At 46.1% G+C, this 22,667-nt stretch overlaps 1 protein-coding gene across 1 annotated transcript in view; it reads right to left on the reverse strand.

The window, feature by feature from the left end:
- The window catches only part of SIK3 (SIK family kinase 3), a 125,648-nt gene that overhangs the window by 51,922 nt on the left and 51,059 nt on the right, over nt 1-22,667 (reverse strand). Inside the window, exons 3-4 of the mRNA XM_066606998.1 lie at nt 13,620-13,683; nt 4,902-5,063 (exon numbers count right to left, since the gene is read on the reverse strand). Coding sequence (XP_066463095.1) covers nt 4,902-5,063; nt 13,620-13,683 — 226 coding nt within the window. The remainder of the gene's footprint in view (nt 1-4,901; nt 5,064-13,619; nt 13,684-22,667) is intronic.

The raw sequence follows: 22,667 nt of genomic DNA on the forward strand, positions 1-22,667 counted from the left end.
TTTTTTTCTAAACTCACTGCATTCAAAGTCCTGAAACTTTTATTTTTCCATGGATGGAGCTCTGTGAGGGCTTATTTTCTGTGAGATGAGCTGTAGTTTTTATTGGTACCATTTTGGGATACACACGTTGTTTATCACTTTTACTGGGGTTTTTTTGGGAGGCAAAATGCTAAAAATTAGCATTTTGCCTAAGTTTTTTAGCGTTTTTCTAACTCGTTTCGCTGTGCAGGATAAAAAGCGTTTTCAAATTATTGTACGCGTTGTTACGGACGCGTCGATACCAAACGTGGGATTTTTTAAAATTTTTTATGCTAATATAAGAAAAAGCATTAAAAAAAGTTTTTTTTTAACATTTCTTTAACATTTTTATTGTTTGTACTTTATTTTGCTCCTCTTTTTACACCATCTGTGTCCCTCTGAGGGACTTACACTGCAGGACTGAAGAGCGCTACGATAAGGCATGGCAGGACTTCTCTCCTGCCATGCCTTATTGCTTATTACAGCGATCTTAGGCAATGGCAATACAGGACGCCGGTATCTGGCGTCCTGTTGCCATAGCAACCAGTCGTGCTCTCGCAATGTTGTCGCGAGAGCCAGCTGAAGTCATAGAGGGAGCGCACTATGATCTCACACTATCCCTATGATGTAAGGGTACGTGATTTTGCTGGAAGTACCCAGCTCCCATCACGTTCCCTTACATCATGGGGAGGGAAGGGGTTAACATGGTGACATTAAAAAAAAAAATGTACATTTTTAACTTTGAAAAATCTTTAAATGCTGATGTAAATGTACCCCGACAAGTCAGTCATATGCTGGCCTGCATAACTGCAGCAATGTGCCGACTACATCACATATATACCCACCCGTGAGTAATAAGACCATCTGATAAAATACAGCGACACGAGAAGGTTAAAGGCTGCGACTCAGGCTTCCCGGTAAACCCCACCATCCTCTTCCTCAGCACATGACTGCCAGGATCGCCTGCACTCCACAACCCTGAAGCAGCTCTGTCCAGAGGAGCACCCGCATGCTAGTCCTCTTGTACTGTTACAGCTCAATGAGAGGGTACCACACCTCCCCTTCGCTGCTGTATTACCATTAGTGAATGGCACATTTAGGAAAGGCCAAATTATCACATTTCTACCCTCCGTGGGCTGCAGTCAGTACAGAAGTAGCAGTACCACAAATCTGTTGCTGAGCGCTCTACAAGCTTGTTTAGTCAGTGATAGCCACCGGGAGACGATTATCTTCTGTGACCTTTGGACCAGTGTGAATAATGGGACATGCAAACCTTTGCCGTCATTATGTGTCATTTACTGCTTGGATACATGTTTTTTTTGCATATTGTATTAATCGTAGTAGGCGATTGCTTCCTCCGAAGCAGTTAATTATCTCTGACACCCATTATACACCTATTCCCAAGACATCACCCCTTTCTTATCCCCTTAGTGACGGAGCCAAATTTTGGAAATCGGACATGTATCACTTTAACATAGAATAACTCCGTAAAGGTTTTGCATATCCCAGTGATCTGACATTGTTTTTTCACCACATATTGTACTTCATTTAGGTGGTAACTACAGACTGATAGAATTTGTGTATGTTTATTAAAAGTGCCAAAATTGGGAACATTTTGAGAAAAATATTAATTTTTCACATTTTCAACTGCAATATCTCAAATCTGTGCAAACATACTGTACAAGTGTACCTTAATGTATTCACTGAGAGGGGTCAAGAGAATTTGGACCACACAGTTTTTTTTTTCAGGAATTAATGCAATTTAGAGGAGAAAAATAAAAAGGTCATATTTTTGCCAAAATTTCATTTTAAAGACATATTTTTTTTCAAGGGGCACAGGATAATGAGGCTTTCACCCCAAAATGGATCCCCGCTTGTTTTGTGTTCAGAAACATACCCATTATGGCCCTAATATTCTATCCGTATGCACAACGGGGCCCAGCCGGTGGCTTTCAGAACAGACATTTTGCTTGAAGGTGATTTAGGCCCCACTGCCCACTTGTAGAGCCCTTGAGCGGCCAAAACAATGGAGAACCCCCACAAATTACCCCATTTTTGAAAACTAGACCCCTTAACAAATTCATCTAGGGGTGTACTGCATATTTTGACCCCATAGCTTATAAATAAAGCTAAGCAAAGCAGAAGGAAAAAATATGATTTTCATTTTTTGGTAATTGGGTCATTTAAAAAAACATTTTTTTTTGTACAGCACACATATGACTGAAAACTTGTGCTCCAAAAGGGATCCACCCGTTTGTCCTGTGTTCAGAAATATACCCATTGTGGCCCTAAGCGTATGTCCGTATGCACAACGGGGTCCAAACCGAAAGGAGCATTAAACTTCAACTGTTGTTTAACTTTTATGTGATCGCCATTATCCGTTGGATAACAGCAGTCACGTGACCGGGGACCATTCACCGCAGCCCCTCTGTCACTGCTCCATGCTCTCGGATACTTTTAGTAGCCAGGAGATTTTAAGTTTCGTGGGCCCTCCTTAGCTTCTGCGCTTACCATATATACTCGAGTATTAGCCAACCCGAGTATAAGCCGAGTCAGTAAGTTTTACCACAAAAAAACTGGTAAAACTTATTGACTCGAGTATAAGCCTAGCTATACTCCAGTATATACTGGGTAAAGAAAAAATGCAATACTCACCTCCCAGGCGGCGTCTGTATTCCCGGCGCGATGGTCTCCCCGGCGGTGCAGCAAGCTGCTTGAGACTTCTACCCGCTGTCATCTCCCTGCTCGGCTTTCAACGGCTTTCAATTCCCCCGCCATCAGCACTGTGTAAGTAAACGCTGTGATTGCATCAAGAACCAGCCAATCACAGCTGTGATTGGATCGAGCGCTGGCTGTGATTGACTGGCGCTCGATCCAATCACAGCGCTTACCTACACAGCGCTGACGGCGGGGGAATTCAAAGCAGAGCAGGGAGATGACAGCGGAAAGAATTCTCAAGCAGCTTGCCGCACCGCCGGAGAGACCATGGCGCTGGGAATACAGACGCCGGCTGGGAGGTGAGTATTGCAGGTTTGTTGTTGTTTTTTTTTTTTTACCTCACTCTAGTATAAGCCGAGGGGGGCTTTTTCAGCATTAAAAAATGTGCCGAAAAACTAGGCTCATACTCGAGTATATACGGTACATCATTTTGCCACCGGCACATGCGCCGAAGTTGGGGAAAGATCCTCTGGGGGACATTGCCGGAGGCCTGAGGCAAGTAACGGATTCGATCCATGACAGGAGGTGAAATTTAAACTTTTTTTTTTTTTACTTTTAGTTGATTGCCTTCATCTATTGGATAGCGGTGATCACATGACCAGGGACCGCTCACCGCGGACTCCCGTGCAATTTCCAGGCTCTCGGCTACGTTTTAAAGCCAGGAGCAGAGAGATTTTAAAATTATTCGGGCAATCCGCGGCTTTTGCACATGCGACCACCATTTTGGAGCGTGGTGTGGGTCCGTGGATAAATCTCAGGGCCTTATAAGTATGTAATTTCATTCTCCTTCACAGATATGATACGTGAGGGGAGATGAAACATAAGCCTTAAAACTATTTTTAACTTTTTTTTTTTTCCTTAAATGATGACTGTTATCCATTGGATAACAGCGATTATGTCACCAGCGGTGCCCAGGGACATCTCTCTGCTCCCATCTACACATGGTAGACAGGAGCAGAGGGATTTTAAATTTCCCGGGGCACGAGCCCCTCTGTGCACGCACCCGATGTATGACGTCAGGTGCGCATGCGCAGAAGGGAACGTCAGGTCCTGAAAGACCGGGACATTGCAGAGGACGGGGGTGAGTATTTTAATCTCCCCTCATGAATCCGATGATCCATTGGATAGCAGCTATCACGGACCCGGGGACCGTAGGAGGGGTCAAACTGAGGACTCATTTAAGGTTCATTCACACAGGGGCAGTTTGGATATCTAAGTAATACTGCGTTTGCTGTGGTTTCAGCAGCGCTGACATGCGTTTTGTCAGCATTTTCAGCACAGCTAAAAATGCGGCCAAGGGATCTGCATGCCAGAACTGTATGAGGCAGACATTAAACTCACCTAGCAGGCACAGTCCGGGTCCCTTCCACTGTTCTCTGGTGTCCCCGCAGGCTTCCGGGCACTTGTCATCGCCGACAGAGCGTCGCTTGATACTAACAGGGGTTTGAAGACCCCGCCTCTAGCAAGAGATTGCTCTGATTGGCTTAGTTGTGCTGCCAATCACATTGAATAGCTGTGATTAGCTGAGCCAGTCCTCGATGAACCAATCAGAGCAATCTCTTGCTGGAGGTGGGGTCTTCAATCCCCATTAGCATCAAGCAATGCTCCGTCGGCAATGACAAGTGCATGGAAGCCTACGGGGCGCTGGAGAACAGTGGGAGGTCCCCGGATGGCGCTTGCCGAGTATTTTATTTTTTTTTAAGGCAGTGTAGCTAGGGTTGCGTTTCGCATTGGTCAAAAACGTGGTGCCAAGTTGTGCTGTGTTTTCAGCGGCGCTGAAACCACTGCCCATTCATTCCAGGGAAGTCAAAGATAAAACATGCATCAATGTCGAAGCGCAGCATTGAAAACGTTACGTTTTAACGCGTGTGTGAACAGTCCCATTGAAACGAATGGGAGCGTTGTACAGCGTTTAGCGCAGTGCTGAAAATCCACAATTTTTTTTTACTGCAAGCAAACATACACAGGTGAACCCTTTCCAGCTAGGAGAGGTGTGGAGTAGGGGACAATGGATTAGATTACTCATCCCATGTCAAATCCAAATACCATCAGACAATGATACGAGGCGGTGCCATCATTATATCCCCTCCCTGACGTCCCCTTATGTTTAGGACTGCGATGGGGTAGAAGCGGACTACATTGTAGTTCTACTTTTGACTACTTACCTGCAATCTTTATATTGAGGTTTGCATCGAGCAATAAGTTCTCAGCCTTCAGATCTCGGTGCACAATATTCCTGCAATGGCAGAAGTGGACAGCGGCAATGATCTGCTTAAACTTCTTGCGTGCTTCCTTCTCTGCCATCCGCCCGTGAGCCACGAGATGATCTGCGATACAAGAGAGGGCTGTCAGATGGAGTGCAAGAAACAGTAACTATGGAAGCATTTCAGCATCGTAAGAAAGCGGTAGATTTAATAAATCGCCCATTACAGAGAACAAGATTGGCTCAAGTCCTTTCCTACGTCTTACAAGCTTCACCCAGACTCCTCGGGGCTCTGAACACGTTCTGAGCCAACATGTGCTGTTTATGTTAAGGATCTCCTGATGAGCGGTCATACTACAAGCAGTGGATATAGAACGTCTGCACACCTCTATTAAAATGCCATGTTTTTGTCAAGTTAAAAAATCTGACAAAAATGAATTTTTTTTAATTTATATATAGATACACTGCAGGAGGCAGAAGTTCCCATCCCAATATCATCAGAGAGTCCATCACTAGCACCAAGCAAAACTCTTAAAAAGATTTCTCAAGAATGGATGCGTGACAAAGTTGCATATAACCTATCACAATCGAGCGATCAAGCTGTATTAACCCCAAATGGAAAACTACTTTACAGATCGGGCGCAAAACTTGTAACAGGTGATCTCACTCATATCACTTACTAATCCGCTCAGATTTCTCATCCGACACACATGTAATAATTATAGATATGAGCAAAAGACTACAAACAAACTTAAAACGCAATACATATAAAGCTATCTCCACACAGCGACTGCAACACTGCCATCTAGAGGCCAAAAGGGTGTGATGCGCTGTTAAGAAACTCATGTGCTAAAGTAAAAAATGACGGTATAAAAAGTTTGAACTAAATAGAGATTGCACCAACACATCTGCATGTCGTTAGCAGGTGATAGCAGAGTCATGTAATACACGATGGAGGAAATCATCGGCAGGAGATTGGATATTGCACGTGGGATTTTCTCTGATTTTACAGAAAAATGAAATAAAGAAATAGCATTACAGTATCACACAATCACACGACATGGCATACACATATTCATACACAGTCTGGGATGATTTAGTGATCCTGAGCAGGGGGTCGGACCCGATGACCCTGGAGTCTAGGACTACCCGTCTAGGATTCACATGGGATTTCATGCGATGCCATACGGATGCAGGAGGTTCGATACTGAACTGCTAAAATAATTCAAATGGTAAGCAAATGTATTCCCCATGGAACTGACCCCTTGTTATAACGCACTACATGTCCCATCATGCCTTATTCCTCATATTACCACCAGATGTAGAGCATGGACTAGCAAAATCCTCCACCCGAGTGACAGCAGTCTCTAAGGGTTAGCTACTTGCTTAAAGGGTTTTTTTTCCCTATTGCTTAAAAGTACTCCATGGCCACTCTGTCCTTCCCGGTAGCGGTTGACCAAGTCATGTGACTACTGCAGCCAATCAGTGGTCAGAGCAGTGACCTTCTATTGGCTGCAGCAGTCACATGTCCTGGTCAGCAGCAACCAGGAAATGCAGGGGGGATGTGAAGCAAATTTAAGCAATGGGAAAACCCCTTTGAAGCCGACCCGTCATGTCCTCATACCAGCGGGGCCGGCTGTATAGCTTTGCTGCCACCGATGCACTGACTCGAACAGGGTCTTTCTTTCCCTCGCTCCTCCACAAAGGCGCTTCTTCAGCTCCCAGCACTGTAATGTGTCCAGTAAATGGTCCCCACCACCACTGTCCATCAAGTCTGACATGAACCATTAGAATTAGCAGTGAACACATCCTATTTAGCACATTCACAGCTCCGGGAGCAGAATCTGAGAAGACCCCATATGGGGGAATTGGGGGGAGGGTATAAACAAAAGGAATACCGCCTTGGAGTCAACAAGGCCGTGGCTGCTTAACTACCCCGGCTGCCCGCTGACTATCCCATAGCTGGCCCTCTTTAAAAGGTTTGGTTTTTTTGCGTACTAAAGAGTTATCCCAATATATTAGTAACATCCTCCATTCTTGTTGCGCTAGCGAAGAGCAAAATGCATCCAAAAGCAGGACGACCGTTTTTCTTTCTGACTGACCCCTCTCCACTGAAAACCTTTTTGTTTTCCTTTTTCCATCTTCACTTTAAAAGAAACCTAGCTTTATTTGTCTGACAACAGCCACACGAGGGCTCGCTCTTAGCAGGAGGAGCGGGAACATCTAATGTACCATATAATCTGCAGTGAAAAACGTAAAAAAAACTTCCAAATGGGGTAAAATGGGGGGAAAAAATGCAATTTCATCAAATGGGGGAGTTTGTTTATTACTGCGCTCATGTTGTTCTCTTTATGCTGTGGGTCAGTACAATTATAGCAGTACTACATTCATATATATATAATTATTTTTTTTAAGTCTCTTGACCCCCATAACTTTTGTTCTCCGTTGGTTACGCTGCGGGGGCTCATAGCTTGCTGGGCAACCTGTAGTTTTCATTGGTATCGCGTTGGCGTGTATAATACTTTTTGATTGCTTTTTATTCTATTTTTTGGGAGACAGAGTGACCAAAAACAAAGTGCTATTCTAGCACGGGGTAAATGTTTTTTTTTCTAGTGGCGTTCAACTTGCGAGATATGTGTGATATTTTAAAATATCACAGCCTTTCTATGTAATGACTTGGAAATACTATTATGTTTTTAAAAAACAAAACCCAATAAAAAAAAAAAATTTCTCCCCATAGGGATCATAAACTGGCGATTGAATGCATGTACAACACACTGCAATATATTGTACTTTTCAAGCTATTCTATGTAGTCCTGCCACAGGCAGGCCCCTAAAGCCTGGTTTAGACAACGATTATCGCTCAATAGACGCCTTTTGAGCGATCACTTTGTGCTCAGAGTGGGGGATGCAGAAGACAAGCAGGGTGGCCCCGCTTGCCTTCTGCATTCAGGTGTTCTGTGATCAGAGCGCCCGGCTGTTATACAGCTGAGCGCTCCGAGCGGGGGGGGATGCAGAACAGAGCTGGACTGCTGTGTTCATCATACACCACCTGTCTTCAGAAAGCGGGATACAGCTGAAACAATAGTATCAGCTGTATCCCGCTGTGAATTCCTGATAAGGCTCATCGTTCAATTTCAGAACGGTGAAAGAGAACGATCAGCGATTCCTTAATTAAAACTGCAGGATGTCAGTGCAGTTAGATACAACGATTATCGCTCAAAAGATGGCTTTGAGCGATTTTTCGATGAAAGTAGTTGTCTAAATCAGCCTTTAGAGGCAAGATTCCATTGCAGAACTGGGGTCTCTCACACGTCCCCAGGCACCATGATATCCAAAAGGCAGCCACAATCTCATCACGGGTGGGCTATTTGGATGACAGAGGGAGCTCCCCTTCCTTTGTCGGGCCATTTAAATCAGGTTGTAGAAATGGACAGCAGCATCTAAAGGGTTAACTGTCACAATCAGTGTTAGCAGCATATATTTTGATCAAAACACATGGTCTGATCTGCCACGTCCAAGCGACTATCACTTTCAGCTGAGAACATAGCTAATTGACAACTTTCTTGGCGCCTTGGGCTAACTTCACTCGGGCGTTATAGGGCCGTGAATTCCGCCCCCCCATATTGCGCTCGCAATCCATGTGAAATCCTCGAAGGATGCAAGGCGTTTTAATAGCAAAACAGCCTGGCATCACTTTGGCGATGCAGGGATCCTCCGGCATGGGTGTCACAGCCGCGTGGCAGAGAATCGCAGAGTATCTCCCACTGTTTTGAACTAGGCCGGCGCTGCGGTTGCTAGGCCAGACACAACATGCTGCGATTGGTTTCCTGCGGCGCGTTGCAGTGCCATGCAGGAAACCATCCCTTAAGTGCATGACCTCATTCAAAACAATGGGGTTTATATTTGTGTGTCTCGCTCTGCAGAAATCTTGCGAGATTATCTGGGCCGTGTGAAGCCGGCTTTAGATATATCAACCACATAAAAATGCAAGTGCCATTTGCTCCTACCCCGCTGCAGCCCAGGCTCACAGGCAGTGGCACATTTATCTGTAGGAAGTGCCAACTACATTGGTGCGCTGGTCCATTTCCATCCGTGGAGGAGCGGCTGCCTTCATATCGGTTGTGCACTCCGCTTACCCATCGTTCCTAGGCCTATTAATAAGAATAGTTTGGGCCCAGCCCTTCCTGACTACAATGGTGGCGAAGGCATCATTCACACTAGGCGTTCACCACTTTTTGAACCACTGCAAAAAAAACCTTGTTATAAGACCCATGCAGTAAATAACCTTGTTATAAGACCCATGCAGTATATAACCTTGTTATAAGACCCATGCAGTATATAACCTTGTTATAAGACCCATGCAGTAAATAACCTTGTTATAAGACCCATGCAGTAAATAACCTTGTTATAAGACCCATGCAGTAAATAACCTTGTTATAAGACCCATGCAGTAAATAACCTTGTTATAAGACCCATGCAGTAAATAACCTTGTTATAAGACCCATGCAGTATATAACCTTGTTATAAGACCCATGCAGTATATAACCTTGTTATAAGACCCATGCAGTATATAACCTTGTTATAAGACCCATGCAGTATATAACCTTGTTATAAGACCCATGTAGTATATAACCTTGTTATAAGACCCATGCAGTATATAACCTTGTTATAAGACCCATGCAGTATATAACCTTGTTATAAGACCCATGTAGTATATAACCTTGTTATAAGACCCATGCAGTAAATAACCTTGTTATAAGACCCATGCAGTAAATAACCTTGTTATAAGACCCATGTAGTATATAACCTTGTTATAAGACCCATGCAGTATATAACCTTGTTATAAGACCCATGCAGTATATAACCTTGTTATAAGACCCATGTAGTATATAACCTTGTTATAAGACCCATGCAGTATATAACCTTGTTATAAGACCCATGCAGTATATAACCTTGTTATAAGACCCATGTAGTATTTACCAATACAGGTAGGTTTTAAAAACCACATGCAATTTTGAAAAGTGTTTTTTTTTTTTTTCAACGGTTCAAAATATGCAGCAAAGAACATGAAGTTTGAATGCAGTATTAGGTCTAAAAACTGGTGTCTGTTAGAGTTCGATCTCCATCTGATAGCAATTGTCACCTGACTGTGGTAGATGGGGCCACATATATTGATCACAATACGCACTAAGAACGTTAAACTTACATAGTCAGTAAATAAAAGGGCTCAGCAGCTTCATTGAGATTTTAATGTGTGCGAGTGTTCAGGAGTGTGTTAGCTGCTACAGTGTAAGAGGATCATGCATGCATCTGTGCATCTACACGTAGATCTCCCATATAATTTACACCAATTTCTGGTGTATATATTACATAAATGTGTTAGTCCAGCGCAGAAATAACCCCCTCCCCCATCCTCAACAAGCCACACCCCTTTTTGCACGCGATTTCAGTTCACAGCTCTTGCCGTAGGACGTGCGATGTACGTTAGCGAATATTCCTGACACCCCTGAGGTGTGAAAAAACAAGATCTGATCTATCCTGTAATTTTTTTTCCAACTGTATTTCCATAGACTTCTAGGTCCTATGGGCAATCATTCTACTACTCGTCTAGCTTATCCATTAGTTTGTGGCAAAAGGTGTGAAAAAATTTCAGTAAAAGCGAGTGGATTTCACCAATTATGGGCTGGAAATGTGAAAGCAGAAGCCTGAAGCCCTCGGAGCGCTGTCATTACAGAGGTCAGTATAGCATCGCTGCACTCAATAGCTTGCATTGTTTCAGGTGGCAGAACTGGATGGACCGGATGTCTGGGGCTCCCAAATATGTCAACCAAACCGAACAGCCAAGGGGTCACTGATACAATCGCCGGGCTCTGACACACGGACAGACTTTTTAATTTTCCGCTGTTACATAGCAGGGGTTGCGTATGAAAACACCGTCGATATACAATGTATTGCGTATTGACGGTGATTGCATACATTGTCTATACAAATGTATAGGGCTCACGCTGCATGGTACGCCGAGAAATGGAGAATACTGCCATCTATTTCTCGTGTGTATCTACACACACGGACCAATGAAAGTCCATTGACATTCACTGTCTCCATTCAACGTATACCACGTGCAACGCATGATACGTGGTGAAAACAGTGGTGGACATGAGCCCTAACTGGCTGTGAATGAGAGCTAGCACCAATCGCATCAGTCGTCAGCCGATGGCTCCTGAGCATGCTCCATACAGCCTTCATATGGAGAAGTCATGCAGTCCAGAAGGGGTTAAATGCTACAAAATCTGATGAAAAGGGGTCCCCAGCCTTGTCTGGAATGCTATATGGTCCCCCTGCACTAAAGGCTGTGGCACAATGCGGGAGTGAGTGAAAACACAGAATTATGAAACCAGCGATTCTCAATTATTTCATTCCCATTTGCAATGTTTTCACTCATAAAATGTGAAGTGGGGAGAGAAAAAAAAAGAAAAACCTCGAGAGCAGGATGTGATTATGGAAAACACACATCACGGACCCAAAAACTGCAGAAAGTGAGGAAAGCGTGGCAGGTAAAAAAGAAAAGCTTTGGCAGGGCTTTGTGTATTTTCCTATTGGCCTGCAGCTAATATCTGGGAGGAGGCCGCCTGGGCCGGATCACATAGCAGATTCGGCGCAAATCAGCTTTCCGTTTTATGGGTAATCCACGGCACGGTCTATGCGCTGCAGAATTTTTCTGCGCACATATCTGCAACCTGCAAAGGGAGATTTAGCCTCACTGAAAAAGGGCTAATTTGGGTGTGAATCCAAGCAGCTCGACGCGTTTTCCTGCTCTGGATTAGGCGGCAGATCCACATTATCACAGCAGACGGTCAGGCCGGCGTCATACGGGTGAGATTCTCGTGCGGGACAGACAAACATAAACCCCATTCTTTTGAACAGGGTCGCACACATGAGATTTTTTTCCCACATGACATTGCGATGCAGGAAACAAATCGTGGCACGTTCGAATTTTAGGTGTGCCCTTGCATCGCATCATCCATTGTTTTAAATGGGGGCGGCGGCAGCATCGTACCACGTGTACGCGAGGACTCCCCATTGAAAACAATGGGAGACACTCCGCAATCCTCTGCCGCGGCTGACAGCTGCACTAGAGGAACGCTGCCTCCCTGAAGTGATGTGAGGCGGTTTTGATATAAAAATGCCTCGCATACACAGGGAAATCACAAGTTGGCGAGCGCGATATCAGGCCGTGATTCATGCCCCAATATCACGCTCACCCATGTGAAGTTAAGGCCCATTTAGACAACGATTATTGCTCAAAAGCCGTCTTTTGAGTGATAATCGTTGCGTGTAACTGCACTTACATCGTGCAGTTTTCGTTAGGCCGTCGCTCAGCGTTATCTTTCAGCGTGCTGACATACAATGATCAGTCTTATCAGGGATTCACAGCGGGATACAGCTGATACTATTGTTTGAGCTGTATCCCGTCCCTGATAACAAGCTCTGTATGAAGAACAGAGCGGTCCAGCTCTGAGAAATCTCGTCCACATGGCTGGCTAATCCCGAGATTAGTGGCCGCGGGCGGATTTGCCGCGGCCAAATTCCGCCCTGTGTGAACCCAGCCTAATACTTGCATCTGGATAACGCTAGCATCGTAGTTCTAAGCACCTGGGAAAACCAAAGGCAGTTGCAGAAAGTTTAGAAGATTAGAGAAGTCTGACATACTAGCAGTACAAAAAAAAAAATAATATTTCTATATATATATATATATATATATATATATATATCTCGCCTATCAATAACAGATTCCTGAGCGGCTAACTTGCATCATACATCTGATGATCTCCTTCCTCAAACTGCGCAGCCGAAGCAAGAATGGCTTTGGTTTGGAATGTCGGCCTTCTGATTGAAGAGAGGAGACCTATTTATAGGGGAGGCTGCGGGAGGAATGCAAGAAAAACCCAAGTGTTTCTCTGCTGCAGGAATATTTAGCCAACCGGGAGGAGGGCGCACGGGAGCGGTGCGAACAAGAAGGGCTTAGAACAGGATGTTCAGCCAAGTAAAGGGGGGCAGCGGGATCCCCTAACACCTCCAGAAATTAGGACATTCTACTAGTGGTTCAACGTTTCCTTTTTAATCCCCTTGATTTTTTGCTTTAATCCCCGGCAGCAGCAAGTGATAGCTTAATTCCATAGCTGAAATTGGTTACGGCGATTAGGTGTAATAAAGATATAAGACTACAATGGAAGTGGGGCTGGAAGCACGTGCGACCACAAACCTCACTGCAGCCCCCCTGTTTAATTCGCTGCAGCCCCCGATGGAAAGATATGGGTTAAATGATGTTATGACTCCCACACGCGTGATACATCCTGTTTACAGAGTCAGGCTGCTGCATGCACCACGGACCCGTATCTCATTACCAGTCACGCAGCTTCATTAACCCTTCTTTTACCGCGGGAGATAGTTCTACGTGCCTGCAGACACGTTGCAGGCCTCTATATGGGTGCCGCACTACAGATCTCAGGCTGCAGTCCGGGAGGATTCCTTTAACGCACTGGTTGTAGACATGCATCGTACATCCCGGACCGAAGGCAGGTGAAGCCTTTACACGCTGACTGGTTAGTAGGTGTGGAGGGTACAACTGGCAGCAAGAAACGCCAATACAGCTTCTACGGCTCATTGCGTCACTCACCAAATATCTCCCCTCCGCTGGCATACTCCGTCACCAGGTAGATCATCCGCTCCGTTTCCATCACCTGTAGTAGACAAAACAGACGTGAAGTGATCACAAAGGGGACAAAAAATGTACAGGAATCAGTGGACAAAAAAAAAAAAAAAAAAAACCACTAATTACGCCATATTCACATGCGGATGCGGTACAAATCACAGCAAATTCAGCAAAATAGTGATTAAAGGGCAAGCGTTTATGCCGCTAGCGATATTCCGCCGCCGGACAGCAGGAAAGAGAACTGACCTGACAGATAGGCTCACCGCGGAGAATCGTGGCAAACCGCAGCATGCCGCGATTTGAGTCCCGCGAGCGGAGAATCGCTAGGATAGGAGACTGCGCTTTCCATAGTAACACAATGCAAAGCGTGTGCTGCGTTACTCGCGGCCGGATCACTGTGAGTAGCACAATGCAAGATCGTCCGTGGACAAGAGCCCTAAATGGCGCAAGTCCAAAACCTCCAACACTGGAATATTCAAAGTTCAAGATATGGGTCTACATAAGGGATTCCCAACTTTATTGCCATGGGGTCCCACTTAGTAAACTTTCCACCACACTCCCGTACCCATCTCAAAAGGAAGTTGGTGCAGGTTAAGTAATCCATTGTTCTAACCCGCAAATTAGCTCTGCTCAGAAGGAAGAACGCTGTGCTTCAGGATTATACTGGGTTGGGCACCGACTTAAAGGGCTGCCACCTTTAATAGGTTTCTTCCTTTAAGAGGAGAGCCGATTTGCATATTTTTTCCCAGGGAGCATTGCTAGTTATCTCTACAAGGAGTGCCCTCTTGAGCTTAACTATTGCCTAATATAATGTTCTTCCTGCCATGTGTTGACCATTTTCCAAAGCAATTTTGAACAGTTTGAAACTGGGTTCCCCTCTCCACCCCACAAGTGGCAGGTCTGACTACTTCTATGTTTTAGGGAACCCCGGGTTGGAAGACACAGCCCTATTCTATCAATTTCCAGTTACGAAGGATAAAACGTAGACAGCATATTTACATAAATCAGATGACAGTACTGGTAAAAGCAGTCTGTCCATGAAGGGAGCGCTCTTAGGACTTGTTCACACCAGTCACGTTCGGAACCTCAGTTTCTGAATTATGCTTAAAAACAGGACAAACAGAGCAGCATGCTACACCGTATGATCCTGGAAGCCCGTCCGGAAACCAAATGAACCGCATTATAGAAAACGAACATTCAGTGCCGTTTGGTCCCATCGTAAGACGGATCTGTTAGGCCAGAAGAGAACAGGAAAAGAGAACCCCTGAGCACAGATGTAAACGAGCCCTTAAAGGCGTTGTCCAGGGGCAAAACAGAAATTCTTCAAATGCTGAAAACTCAGTAGCAACAACCTGTATCTGCAGCTCTGGGCCCTCCTCTTTGTCCCGGGCAACCGCCAATCTGCTGCTGTGCTTACAAGCATCACTTCCACAGTAAACACAACAGACTGTTACCTACGACTCCCAGCATGCATAGAGCTAGCTTACTGGCCAGCACTGTAGCTCCACCCACAACTCACAGGTCCTATAACGCCGCTCACAGGTCCTACAACTTACTAGCGCCTCCCTCTCACTGAGACTGCCAGAGAAAGCTGCTGAAGCCGCCAGACAGCAGCTACCAGCACTCTGAACTGCACATGAGCAATACAGCACAGTACTTCCCCTCCTGTCCTCCCATCATGCACTGCTCACAGGATATTGGAGGTTATAGACAGGGGAAGTAGCAAATGTGGACAGGACGTTAGAGGAAGTGGAGATCTCTCTCAGGTGGAGGGTCACATGACAGATACCGTAGAAGATTAAGAAAGTAGCCTGACCAGGTACAGTGAGCCTATGACATAATGACTTATTGTGATGATGTACAATAGATGTGAAAATGTTAGTCTGTGCCGGGACGGCCCTTTAAGGCCTCATGTCCACAGGCAAAAGAAGAATTAAAATCCGCAGCGCATTTTAACTCTTCTCCCGCCCGCGGATCCGCATCCCATAGGGATGCATTGACCACCCGCGGGTAGATAAATACCCGCGGATGGTCAATAAAAGTGATTTTTTTTTTTTAAATGGAGCATGAAAAAATCTGGACCATGCTCCATTTTCGTGCGGGTCTCCCACGGGGACGGCTCCCGCAGGCTTCTATTGAAGCCTAGGGAAGCCGTCCGGATCCGCGGAGACCAAAATCGGAATTTACTCACCTGCTCCGGATCTTCCCTTCGTTGCGGCTTCATCTTCTCTCTGTCGCGGCCGGATCTTTTTTCTTCGGGCCGGCGCATGCGCGGGGCACGCAACCAACGTGCCCTGCGCATCCGCCGGGCCGAAGAAAGAAGATCCGGCCGCGACGGAGAGAAGATGAAGCCGCGGCGAAGGGAAGATCCGGAGCGTGCGAGAGGTAAGTTTATTCTTATTTTAATGCCTCATGTCTGCGGGGCAGGAGGGACCCGCTGCAGATTCTCCATGGAGAATCCGTAGCGGGCCTGATTTTCCCCGTGGACATGAGGCCTAGAAATCAAACTTGCTCTGTATTGAGGGCCTTTTTGCATTTTGCTTTCAGAGCTCTGCCTTCACTTAGTGGCAGCATAAAATGACATTATTGCCTTTTTACATAATCCTCAGAATGTAAAAGCTAATTTTACCAGCGGACCCTTCAGTAGGCTCCAATCCCACCACTCTGCTGGTACTACCTGTAAGAGGAGACCTCATCGACTCGGGATAGGCAAAACCAAAACGTTTGGTGTCCCACTTTGCTTATAGAGCCTAATTTCCTATTTCTCAACAGTTTTCTATTGAGGTTTCCTAAATTTATCACCAACATGCTATTAAAAGTGAAGTGGTCTCCAAATCAGACAACCCTCTGCCCCAAGGTGCACTGAAAAGCACGCAGTATTTTAGGATCTGCACATGAGCTTGGGCAGGTCTTTCTGCAATGTGTTGCCTCTTACAAGGTTAAAGGGGTTGTCCCGAGGCAAAAGTGACTTTTTTTTTCTGCCCAGTCCCCCTTCTAAATCAAACATTACAATGTACACGTGTAAATTGCTTTTAAAGAAGGTTTCTACTCACCATTCTAGCGTTTCATCAACTTATAAAACTTCTTCCAAAGATGGCCGCTGGTCCTTTCCCAAGGTGCACCGCGGTTTTCTCCCATGGTGCACCGCGCTTGCTGTAGCACGACGTGCACGCTCCCGAGACGCCCCGCAGCCGCCGACCGGACCCCACAGCCACCGACCGGGCCTCGGGATTGAACGCGGCCAACTACGGCACACGCTCTTGGGCCACAGTCACCCAGCGGTAGGACACCGGGCCCCAGCGGTAGGACACCGGGCCCCAGCGGTAGGACACCGGGCCCCAGCGGTAGGACACCGGGCCCCAGCGGTAGGACACCCGGAGTAAAGCAGGGGCCCATGCCAGTTAGTCCGGGGCCTATACAGTCCCCCCAGCGCACACAGCACCCCCGACCCCTCACTTACATGGGCGGCTTCGCAGCTGGGCGGCTTCTCGGCTGGGCGGCTGCTCAAGTTTCTGCACCTTTCTCTATGAGAGGATGGTAGCAGAATGGCCGCTCCAGCGCGCTCCCGAGAAGTTACAGCTCGTCTGCGCATGCGCAGAAAAGCTGTATCGTGCGAGCACGCTGAAGCGGCTCGTCCTCAGAGCAGAAGACCAGACTGCGCAAGCGCATCTAAAAAAGCCAGAAGACACCGAAATTAGACGGAACCATGGCGACGGGGACGCTAGCAACGGAGCAGGTAAGTGAATAACTTCTGTATGGCTCATATTTAATGCACGATGTATATTACAAAGTGCATTAATATGGCCATACAGAAGTGTATAAACCCACTTGCTGCCGCGAGACAACCCCTTTAAGGGCAACCTGTGAAGATGAACAAGGTCTAACATCCAGGCAGCGTGTTCTACAGCGGAGCAGATTTATAGAAAAACCTTCGGTATAACTTATTATTTATTCCCTTATACCCCAGTGGGCGGTCTTATCAGTGATTGGCAGCCTTCCCTATAGAAGCAATCACTGATAAGACCGCCCGCTGGACTCCTAAGAGTGAAACGTTACCCCGCACAGAATCCAGCTCCGCCTGCAGCCAGTGACCCTAGAAATAGGAAAGTCCCGCAGCACACCTAACACATGCACTTCAGTGCAGAGGTTCCAGTCTGTATATGCCAAGCCACCTGTGGGGTCATGAACCAAACCCCAAATAAATGCAATGGTATCCAAGGAGGCGGCAGCATCAACGGTGTAGAGATTATAAAAAAAGGGTTTTATTGCTCCATAAAATGGTGACGTTTCGACTTAATCTAAGTCTTTTTCAAGCCAGTGACCCAGGATTATCTGTATTTGCCCGACAGCGGCGCTCACACGGACCTTCCCACTTCCAGGTTCGCTGTACTGTGTATGGTCCTCACGGCTCACCGCGGGACATGCGCAGTAAAGCTTTGTTTTTTAAATCTCCTGCTTTCCTGCGGATCTGCGGCACATCCGCAAATATGTCAGCTACGGGTGTAGAGCAGATCGGACAACTTCCATTGACTTCAATGAAAGCAGTCTGTGCGGGAACCGAACAAAAATGGAGCATGCTGCGAATTGTTTTCTGGACCAAAATGTCCAGAAAAGAAATCTGCATGCTTTAACCCTTTCCAGTCCACTCACCAAATAGTCCATATAGTAAGAGGCAGCATCAACTGCAAATTTTGCATAAAAAGGAACTTTAATCCATTATGGTTTCAACAGCATTCACAAATGGAATTCACAGCAGTATAGCAGCGGCAACGTTTCAATCCATATCGGACCTTTCTCAAGCCTATTTGGTGAGTGGATTAGTTCTGGATCCACCCTGCAGAGGCGTGACATCCTTGTGGCTTGGACTGTCGTACGACGTGTGCCACTTTGAGTGCTGCTGTGCATTTATGCTTTGTACCTTTCCAATCCACTGTCTGACCTCTCAAGACATTATGATTTAAGGCTGCACAGCTCCAATGTTGGAAGACATCCGTCAGGGTTCTCTTACTGTATATTGCCAGCCTCTCTGCTGTCGGAGCCTATCCATCGTGTCACCTCATGCAGTACTAGCTTTAGCCAGCAGATAGCGCCATTGTATAACAGCAGAAAAAGAGTAAGCCCCCTAGGCAAACCAGGATACAAATTGGATTAAAATGGGTTAATTTGCAGGCTCCTATGCTTCCCTCAGGGCGGCTTAATTTGTGGTTGCCCCATACGGATACCGCAAATCAAACACGCCCGTGGACATTGCCTTACTCATCACAGCATTAGTTTCTAATATATATTCTGCATTAATTCCACATGATTTTCAAGCTCTCTGCTTGCTGGCGTTCAGAATCCTCATGATTTACTTCTATTCGATGAAAACGTGTCCTGGTGATGTGATGACACGCAGGTACAGGACTACTACCACATGTGCACCCGTGTGTCACATGACAAGGACACTTATCAAGAAGTGAACAATGACCGTTCCTTTTGAGCGACAGCAGAGGTCTTGAAACTGCTGAGGAATTGATGTAGAAATGTAATTTGTTACTATTCCAAGAATCCTCTTTACATGGGACTGCTGGCCGAATAATCTCTCATGCACATGTGCAAACAATAGTCGTTCTGTCTTAACACGGCTAGCGACATGGTGACCAGCAATCAGTCACTCACTAGTACTAATAGTTTTCTTTCAGTTCACCTACAAATAGTCCCTGGCTGATCCAACAGTGAAGTCGCGGTGGTTCGTATTTGGACATGTGATCCAGTTTTCTTCTAGATGTCTAGGGATGATATTTCTGCAAACAACTACTGAACAGTCCTCACGCTATGGTAAAGTAAATGACAGGTCTTCATAAGTCCCCAAGGACTTTTCTTCGTGCCTATCGGATCAATAGTTGTTCAATGTAAAGCCCTTTTACTAGCGATCAAAAAAAAAAGAAAAAAAGAAAAAAAAAAAAATCAAACAAGCGAAAACGATCATTCTTGAGTGTAAACGCAGCCAACGATCGGACGACAACGCTTTTCGTTCATTTTATGCTGGCCTAAAAACAGTCGTTGGCTCGTTCAGTCTAAAACCGGATGGCTCAGATGTCCTCGTTCACCTATACAGCGAGTGTGAACCATTCAACAAAAGAGCCAACAATGTATCTGCTTGTACAAACGGGCTGTACGAGCCAACGAGCAAACGCCAACATCGTTCGCTCATTCAGATGAGAAATCGCCAGGTCTAAACAAATCACAGAGCTACTCCAATAGGTGGCGCTGCAGAGGTATTGTTCCATCTCCCTTATTTGCTAACCCTACACAGACTGTAAAGCCCCTTTAATCCTTAATGGAAATCTTTCACCTCCAAACAGCAGCCTGAACCAATCCAAAAAGCAGATGTGGGATAAAACAGACCTCTAACCATACTCCTCCCCAAAGTGTTTCCAATGCCCCAAAATCAGCTTTTTTTTTTTTGCACGTCACATGCAGTATTCTACCGGTCAGATGGGCGGATCACTTGTTAGACCGGTCCAATATACCTCGAATGACCCTTCAGCTAGAGAAGCTATACAATCCGAGCCATGCCGCCAGAATCAGCACGGCTCCAGCCTGGGCAATGAGCAGCGGGCGGCACATCAGGGTACATGGGCCGATTTCAGAAGAAACATGTACCCAAGCTAGTTGGGAGTTCTGCCCAACCACTCCATGTGAATAGGGCCGCAGGCTACTATTCGGACGTGACAGATTCCACTACAAGGTAAAATCACTGCGGTTCATTAATGTAGATCGGGCACAAGTGTCAGCTTTCCTGTAATTTTTATTTCTGTTGCTCATAAAACTCACCCTCCAACAACCAGGACCGGGTAGAATAAATTCGGCTTTTTTTCCTATTGCACCTGTTGACACTACACAACTCATCGGGTCTTCAGAAAACTCCCTCTCTTGCCTTTCCTGCCATTTCCTCACTTTCCTGTTGTCATTTCCAGTGTGGGAATGAGATGAGAAAGACATTTAAAGGGGCGGGGGACTAAACTTTTATAACAGAACCCCTGAAACGCTTTCATGCTTACTAAGCTTAAAAGGGTTTTCCAAGGAAAGTCCTGCTGATGACGAATCCTCAGGATACCCTCTGTCGAGCGATTATTCGGCCAATAGCCATCCAGTACAAACAAACTTTACTGAAAACGACTCTGCAAGTACAAACAGCCAGCAGTACCAACTTTTCCAGAAATGACCCAGATTCGGTGCCCACTTCACTAGAGTGACAAGAGAAGAGGCCATGGCAGCTCGCCTCTGGGGAAAGAAAGGAGAGAGGAAAAATCCAACCCCTGACTTCTAATGCCAGGTCAAGTCCACCGTGGTCCTCAGACGTCAGACTCCGTGGAAACGGATTGTGTACCATATGATTGGCGCGTACGCCAGGAATAGCTTCTGGCCTACATGACTAATGTATCTGCAGGGCTCTACTCACCGATAAGAGGCCAACGGTGTGGCCTGCCTGTCTACGCCGGGCTGCTAGGAGAACATAGATGCTTTTTTCTTCTAAATGCACTGTGATTTCCTACACAAAGGCCAATAGGGCACATAAAAAAGGATACAATGTAGTTTTTGTTTTCTTCTAACATTGTGCCCAACGGATGACATCTGCCACAGTATGGGGTTATAGAGTGGCATACGTTAGGAAATCTTCCACCAATGCCTCCAACAGAACGCTCAAGGACAGTCTGCACCCAGTCTTAGGCCGGCCACACATTACTTTAATCACAAGGGTGTTCCGGAGAGTGAACGGTTGTCCAAGGATTTCACCAGTGTGCATGCAAAGCCTAAGGCCCCCTGTCCACGACCATGAATTCGCCGGTGGTAAATCGCCGGCGAATCACGCTGGCTGGAGCTTTCCATAGCATTGCAATTCTTCGCTCGCTGCGGGCAATTTGCAGCATGCTATCTATTAGATTAGGCTGACCGCGGAGATTCGGGTGCGGCTCCTGCTCTTGCGGCGGCGATCTGCCGTGGCACTTCGCAACGCCCGTGGACAGTCAGCCTAAGACTGGAAACAAATCTTGCTGAAATCAAAGGATTTAGTGATAAAGGCTCACGTGTTTTCAGGCATCTTAAAAAACAGAGAAAAATTGCAACTTTTTGAGCAAGCTTTTTTTTGTAAATTATGTTGACAAGAGGTTATTGAAAGAAACTAACTGCAGCATATTTAATAATAGGCAAGAACTGGAGACTCTTGTGATGAATTGTTCCCCTTTCCACAGCGCCCACACGAATACTAAAGAAAATAAGAGCCTTCCTTTAGTCTCTCGCACGGGATCCCCCACGCAGGGAGCACGTAGCGGTACGCCATGCATTACATCCTGCTGCGTAGCCACAAATCCACACACACCATCTTGGCATCTATGTGTGCCTAATACCAGCCAAGGTAGTGCTTGCTGCGTTCTTTTTTGCACAAGCATTTTACACGCTGTATGTGAGAGGCACCATTAAAACCAATGTAAACTTTGTTACCGTGTATTACACATGCAAAATACGCGTGTAATCCGCAGTAAAAGAAGGAAAAAAAAAACTTTTGTGAGAGAACCCTTAGGCCACCTGCACACGGGCATATTTGCATTGCAGAACCTGGAGCGGGGTCCACCCCAGATTCGACAGCAAGTACCATCCATAGTATGCTATAGAAAGGCGACTTTTCCTGCACACAAGAGGAAATAAGTCGCGATTTTCCGCTCATTGAGGGGGGGGGGGGGAAATCGCATTATGCTCTATTTTTGTGTGGCGTCCACATGGACAGCTTCCATTGAAGTCAATGGAAGCCATCTAACCCACAGCCTTTCTGCAATTAGGTTGCGGTACCAGTGTCATTCTGGGGAAAATCTGTTCTGTGCATGTCTGACAGCGAGCCAGCCAGACCATCCGCAGTACAGAAGAAAATGACAGGTACGTGGGGTCACCAGCCGGGCACAGCGTCGGATTCCAGTGCATGATCTCGAATCCGGAATCTGAGCCGGTCGTGGGCAGACGGCCTTAATCTACACT

This window comes from Eleutherodactylus coqui, chromosome 6 (genome assembly GCF_035609145.1).
Source record: "Eleutherodactylus coqui strain aEleCoq1 chromosome 6, aEleCoq1.hap1, whole genome shotgun sequence".
Classification (NCBI taxonomy): domain Eukaryota; kingdom Metazoa; phylum Chordata; class Amphibia; order Anura; family Eleutherodactylidae; genus Eleutherodactylus; species Eleutherodactylus coqui.